This window comes from Blennius ocellaris, assembly GCF_963422515.1.
Source record: "Blennius ocellaris genome assembly, chromosome: 7".
In the NCBI taxonomy this organism is placed as follows: domain Eukaryota; kingdom Metazoa; phylum Chordata; class Actinopteri; order Blenniiformes; family Blenniidae; genus Blennius; species Blennius ocellaris.
Genome location: NC_137656.1, coordinates 2,382,892 through 2,390,157, shown reverse-complemented (window position 1 = coordinate 2,390,157; position 7,266 = coordinate 2,382,892). Strand labels below are relative to the sequence as shown.

The following is a 7,266-nucleotide window of genomic DNA, read 5'->3' as shown; positions in this document are numbered from 1 at the left end:
CGCTTCCGTGGCGTCGCGCTTTATTTACGAGAACCTCCGAGCGGTTCACACCGGTGTTAAAGAACCTGGACGGTCGCCGTGGAAACCGTGGCGGGACACATGAAAGCAGGTGGTTTTTATCCTCTGCCGTCTTTCCCCCCCCCCTTTTTTGAACACGCGGGTTCCCTGGAGGACAGACTTTGACGTGTTTCCACAGTCTTGTTATGGAAATAGAAACACTAAACACATATCAAGGTGAGCAGGTGTGTTTTTTATCGCAATTAACAGGTTTTTTGGGTTTTGTTTTGTTTTTTTATCATCGGGGTGGAATCGACGGGAAATCAAACTCTCCACCTATTTTACTCGATGAGCTCTTCATCAAATATTGGCACATATATAACGGCTTTGTTTCTTTTTAATTTTGCCTCCATGATACTTTACGGTAGCAGCGTGAAAACTCTTTAGCATCACCTCAGTGCAATATTTTACTACCAGACTCTGGAACGTCTGTTTGGAGCAAAACTTTTATGCAAAAAGACTGAAATATCTGCGAATATTGGCACTGTTTTCATTCAGAGGGTGAAAAGCTTTTTTTTTTTTTTTTTTTTTTTATTTATTCTGGAATATTATTTAGGTGTTTCATAGTTCATCATTTGACTATTTAAGCATGACGCAAGCAGAATCTTTAGAAAAAAATCTAACTAAAAACCAGCTTTCTTCATACTGGCTGGCTCCCATGAAGCCTTTTTAATCAACTGGTTGTAATTTGACACCAGCCTCGGAGTCGGTTTGTTCTCGAAGTTGTTATTCATGTACCGGCCCTTTAAGACACCGCTGGAACCCAGTACTTAGTATTTCAACATGCAAACACAAAAGAGTTTGTAATTTGACATCAGCAGCACAGGTTTTTTTTGCCAGTTCTCCTGGAAGAGTTTGCCCATGTGAGGAAATGTAAATGCTGACTTCTCGGTGAGCATTCGCTGGCGTTAATGGCGGATTCGATTTCCTCTTTAATCCGCGAAACAAAAACCCCTTTATCGACTTTTAAGAAGCCCAACTCTTCTTCATCCGCCGTCAAGCCTCTGTTGTAGGAGTGCTTATCCTGACCACCTTTGGGGGAATTGAGTTCTTGTAATTTGACACCAGCCTCTCGAGGCCTTCGCCCCCGGAAGACGCGACCGTATAAGGTCATCTGTGACATCGGCTTGTTTAATCCTCATGGTTTCACATTCAAATTTGAACTCTAATCACTGTAAACTTTGACATGTGATGAAAACACGACAGCATTAAAAAAAAAAAAAAAACAACTCCTCCCGTTCGTGGCTATTATGGGATGTTTACAGGAAGCCGTTGAGGCTCGGCTCGTCGGGTGCATGCAGGTCCTTTAACACTGGTGTGGATGGGGACGACACAATGTGAACGCTTTACCTTTACCTGCCTTCGCTGATGTAAATAAAAAAGTACATTCCACACGTCTATTTATATAGAGAGATCTGTACATACGGTATGCATTGACTTTATAAATCTGGATGTAAATGGTTTGATGTGACCCGTTTGCAAGTATTTCTCATCATCGTCATCGTCACGTCTCGGCCTCGGCTCGTCGATCTCTCCCTCGTTATCGATTCGTCTTCTGGGAACGTGAATGTTAAATACTGTCTCCATGAGAATCCTAAGAAATGGTGAAAGCACTTTTTAACCTGATTAAAAAAAATCCTCAAACACAAGTGTACAATCACGACTGCAGCTCCTCTGTCTCTTCTGGCTTTTCATGATTTAACGACAGCAGGGTTGCTTTGTTTTTCCTTCCTTTTCCCACATTTAATAAAGAGAAATCCAAAAAACTACAAAGCTGAGTTTGTTCATTTGTTGCATATTAGACAATGAACCATGAGACAAAACTGAAAATCTTACTCTTTTGGGGGTGAATTTGTGTATTGTCTGTCTATTTGATAATTGAGTTTCTACTACAAGTTTTGTTTTGGGGTTTTTTTCTCCTTTGGGGGGGATTTTGCCATTGATGGCCACACCAAGCCTTTTTATTTTAGATTTCAGATTCCATGTCGATTTTAATATTTTATAGCCACATTGAGGCCATACATTTTATTTGTGTGTATCTTGTGTCTCTTCAGTAGTTGTACATTTACTGTAAAACTTGTTTTATATTTTTAACAGGGTTGTTATTGGTTAGTTTTCCACTTATGGCCACATTTAGCCTTTTTGTTGTAGATTTCTTATTCCATCTTAGTGTTTTTAATATCTTCTTTAATAGATTAGTTCTCTTGTTGATCATTTTATAAATCTTTGGTGGGGGGGGTTGGTTGTTTTTACAATTTTATGGCCACATTGAGGCTGTTTGCTGTAGTTTATTGGCTTTACCGGATTGTTTTTATTGTCTTATATGATAGATTTCGTCGCGTTTTTCTTTTTGGGTCGTTTTTAAAAATATATTTGGTCTTTTAATACTTGTTGATTTTGTGACGACTTCGACGGCGGCCTCTTGTTGCACGACCCCTCCTCTCCGTCGGGGGACGCTGTCGTCACTATCTTCATTTAACGCCCAGAAGAAGAGCGCTCTTTCCCGTGAGCACGCGGTACGTCCGGCCTTTCCATCGGAGCCCAGAGACCGAACATGGTGAGTCGCTCCGCTCCGCTCACAAATCTGCATTTAATGACTTTAAAACGCAACACAGCCGCTTAAATTCACGTCGTACGTGGACATAAGCTTCTAATGCACTGATACATGCTGGTATTTGTAGGTAGGCTGCCGCTTCGGCGGAGTAATATGTTGATTATACGGAACGCTGAGAGTGGCTACGCTGCGCTGCCAACTGGATGCTAATGCTAATAACGAAGCTAGCTCACAAGGGGCTCAATAATGTCCGTAAGAAAAGGTGTAGCTTGCTTTTATCAGTAAAACAACCGTAGTGAGTAAGTGACGGTACTTATATTTTAGGAATCGGTGTGATTCGCGGCTGTGTTAATATAATTTAGTTGTGTTAGCTTCGGTCGACATGTGTTTAGCAGTAGCAGCAGTCCTGACAGTGCTCGTCTACGATGCATCTTTCCCACCCACCCCCCCATCTTGACATTTCTATATATTTACCTACCGTTCAGGCCAAGATCAAGGCTAGAGATCTGCGGGGCAAGAAGAAGGAAGAGCTGCTGAAGCAGCTCGACGACCTGAAGAATGAACTGTCTCAGCTCCGAGTGGCCAAGGTGACCGGAGGAGCTGCTTCCAAGCTCTCCAAGATGTGAGTTCTGCATGAAAAACGTGTGTTAAGGAGGAGGCAGGAGCAGGTCAACCATCACAGCTCCATATTCCCTTATATTCATGCGGCTGATAGCCGATCAGCTCCATCGACACGTGAATTCAGAGCCAGGTGACTTGCTAATAGCAGTAGACTTCCAGGAACTGTGGAAGCGTTCAGATTAAATTGAACTGTAATAAAAGTCACAATTGGCCTCGCCAATTGTGCTGTACCTTTTAGACACAGATGAACTGATAGTGGAGAGATTATTCTTTTTCTATTGATATTTGCTCCTCAGCTGAAACTCAAACGCCCCTCAGTGTTAAACCACGAGCTCCATTTGAATGCTTTTTGTATTTCAAACCTCATTTCAGCTCTAAAGTTCCAGATCAAGATGCGAGTGAGACGTGATGGATTAACTGATCAGATTATAAAGTGTTTTCAATTAGATTGGAGTGGAGTTTTTCCCCAAGTCTTTTAAAAACCTAGCAAACCTAAACAGTTTTCTAACATTTCTCCCTCTCTCCTCTCCTCTCCTCAGCCGTGTCGTCCGTAAATCCATCGCCCGAGTCCTGACGGTCATCAACCAGACACAGAAAGAGAACCTGAGGAAGTTCTACAAGGTACCAGCCACTCCCACCTCTGATTCTGTAGTTTGATTCCCGTCCCCACCCCCACCCCCTATGATTCTCTGGTCTGTGATGATGTTGTTGAGCTGATGTTTACTGATGCATCTTACAACTGCTTACCAAAAGACTGAGACTTGAGAACTGAATGCTGATCCTCGCCGTGACACCTCCGATTCTTTTAAAATTTTTCAGTCCTGGGAAATGAACACACAAGTTTCCCTGTACAATCAAATGTGTGTTCATTACGGGCTTAAAAGAAATACAAGACATTTTTCTTTAAAGCTTGTTTTGCCGAGTCCCTGAATCCGCCTGGTTTCCCGTCCGGTTTGATGAGAGACCGGACGAGCCGCTGCACTGGGTGACGTTCTCGGTTCTGTTCCTGCAGGGAAAGAAGTACAAGCCCCTGGACCTGAGACCCAAGAAGACCCGAGCTCTGCGGCGCCGGCTCAACAAGCACGAGGAGAGTCTGCGCACCAAGAAGCAGCAGAAGAAGGACCTGCTCTACTCCATGCGCAAATTCGCTGTCAAAGCTTAAGAGGCTTTTTCTATCGGCTAAATAAAATTGTGTAAAAAGACCATTCAGGGGCTTGTGAGTCTTTTTACTTTTTTTTTTTTGTGTGCGAGATTTAGAGAGACAGAAACGTAACGCCAGTTCAGTTCAGTCCCGCCCGGCGCTCCAGTGATTCTCTGGTCAGTGATGATGTTGTTGAGCTGATGTTTGCTGATGCATCTTACAACTGCTTACCAAAAGACTGAGACCAGAGAGGAACTGAAGGTTCTGGGTTGTGACGTGCCTGAATGGCGTTAAGATCAATAAACCTCCAGCTGCTTCACGTCAAATCACAATGTTGAAATGAATAAACACTCATAACGCAACAGTTATAGAAGATTTGTGGACATCTACCTGTTTTGAACCTGAAAGTTGAATTGAAATGGGCTTTTATGTTGCGGTTTTAGTAATTTTCTATAGTATTTGTTTTTGTGAAAATGACATTTTCATCAGCGATGAACTAAAGTCTCCAAGCACAACCATCATAACGAAGTTAGTTTCACACGAGGTGTCATTTAACTTCTTTTGACACCTTCGAATAGAAAACCGACTTCAGAGACGATACAGGTGCCGTCTTAAAATCTGGTTTTAGACGTTTTTAATCTATAATTGGAGAAGTTGTTTGATGTAATTTACACCTTTGTGCAACTTCCTCTGATGCACATTTACACGAGTGCAGGCCACATAAACCGCATCATGCCGGGTGTGTTCAGAGGCCCCCGCCCCCATATCAGGCCTGACCCCCCCCCCCCCCCCCCCCCCCCATCATGAGCCACTCCATCACCATGTCTGAAGCACAAACACACATAAAGCCCTTCACCTTCGACCCCGTGGGCCCAAGATCCTGTCTGTCAATGTTCCATTAGTAGTGGCGGATTAATCCAAATATCGATAATGATACTTTACTGACACAGTGGTATTGGTATCTAATGATACCAGTGCAATGAGATCGATACTTGTAGTTTATCCCCTTTACTTAGACTACACTTGGCGTGTGTGTGTGTGAAGGTCGGTCACAAGTCAGGCTTTGTACACGTTTATTTGAGAAAAGAAGAAAAAAAGACGTTTCGGGGTTAAGGAAAGGTGTTAGGAGGCTTCCTAAAGGAGTTAAGGAAAGGTGTTAGCAGGCTTCCAAAAGGACCTATGGAAAGGTGTTAGGAGGCTTCCTAAAGGAGTTAAGGAAAGGTCTTAGGAGGCTTCCTAAAGGAGTTAAGGAAAGGTCTTGGGAGGCTTCCTAAAGGAGTTAAGGAAAGGTGTTAGGAGGCTTCCTTAAGGAGTTAAGGAAAGGTGTTAGGAGGCTTCCAAAATGATTTAAGGAAAGGTGTTAGGAGGATTCCTAAAGGAGTTAAGGACAGGTGTTAGGAGGCTTCCTAAAGGAGTTAAGGAAGGGTGTTAGGAGACTTCCTAAAGGAGTTAAGGAAAGGTGTTGGGAGGCTTCCTAAAGGAGTTAAGGAAAGGTGTTAGGAGGCTTCCTAAAGGAGTTAAGGAAAGGTGTTAGGAGGCTTCCTAAAGGAGTTAAGGAAAGGTGTTAGGAGGCTTCCTAAAGGAGTTAAGGACAGGTGTTAGGAGGCTTCCTAAAGGAGTTAGGAAAGGTGTTCGGAGGCTTCCTAAAGGAGTTAAGGAAAGGTGTTGGGAGGCTTCCTAAAGGAGTTAAGGAAGGGTGTTAGGAGACTTCCTAAAGGAGTTAAGGAAAGGTGTTGGGAGGCTTCCTAAAGGAGTTAAGGAAAGGTGTTAGGAGGCTTCCTAAAGGAGTTAAGGAAAGGTGTTAGGAGGCTTCCAAAATGATTTAAGGAAAGGTGTTAGGAGGCTTCCTAAAGGAGTTAAGGAAAGGTGTTAGGAGGCTTCCTTAAGGAGTTAAGGAAAGGTGTTAGGAGGCTTCCAAAATGATTTAAGGAAAGGTGTTAGGAGGCTTCCTAAAGGAGTTAAGGACAGGTGTTAGGAGGCTTCCTAAAGGAGTTAGGAAAGGTGTTAGGAGGCTTCCTAAAGGAGTTAAGGAAAGGTGTTGGGAGGCTTCCTAAAGGAGTTAAGGAAAGGTGTTAGGAGGCTTCCTAAAGGAGTTAGGAAAGGTGTTAGGAGGCTTCCTAAAGGAGTTAAGGAAAGGTGTTAGGAGGCTTCCTAAAGGAGTTAAGGAAAGGTGTTAGGAGGCTTCCTAAAGGAGTTAGTTGAAGGCGATCACGTTCATGTGGCACTGTCACTTAGTGACGTCATACTAATGGCGAGGTCTGCCGTGGGAAAGAACTACTAGTTTAAGGAAAATGGCCTATAAAAAGCACATTTGGAGTTTAGATGATTTCAAGTTGTTCAATGCAGATTATTACTTTGGTAACTCACATCATGTAAGTCATGCAATGACCGATTGCGCAACGTCTCTCTGACGCCAGTCAGGAAACCGGACAGATCTGGAATCGGCCAATCACGCGGCAGCAGCTCGGAGTTGTTGAGACGTTGTTTTTTCTCCTTGTTGACGTGTCCTGAGCAGGTGGAGGCGCCACCGTCGACCGGAGGGTTGTGACCTCCGGATCACGTGACTTCCAGCAGAATTAGAGGCTCGCGAAGAGGAACGGAACGCCAACGTCTTAATCAATCGGCGTCTTATTTGGTCTCGTCGTGTCAATATGGACACAAATCTGCTTCTATTTCTGTGTTATTTAGTTTTCCAGGCCGACCGGCCGTCTGTTTCTGCAGCTTTGCAACAACAACAGCAACAGTCGGCCTCGGGAATGTGTGGAATTACCATCACCTTTATTCTAATTACTTTCCCGCCGCCACCCGGCCGCCAGCTGCCCCGTCCTCCGTCCTCCGTCCTCACAGTTCCTCCGCCGCCATGAGGCTGCAGGCCGTCCCCCTCCTCCACCTC

General features: G+C 44.0%; 1 protein-coding gene across 1 annotated transcript; it reads left to right on the top strand.

Annotated features, from left to right (window-relative positions):
- Nucleotides 1-2,550: 2,550 nt before the first annotated feature.
- Nucleotides 2,551-4,435, top strand: rpl35 (ribosomal protein L35). The gene is made up of 4 exons (XM_080499699.1): nucleotides 2,551-2,614; nucleotides 3,097-3,233; nucleotides 3,772-3,853; nucleotides 4,245-4,435. Exons 1-4 carry the CDS (start codon nucleotides 2,612-2,614, stop codon nucleotides 4,392-4,394), a joined length of 372 nt encoding a protein of 123 aa, XP_080355825.1. The 5' UTR covers nucleotides 2,551-2,611; the 3' UTR covers nucleotides 4,395-4,435.
- The last annotated feature ends 2,831 nt before the right edge of the window (nucleotides 4,436-7,266 follow it).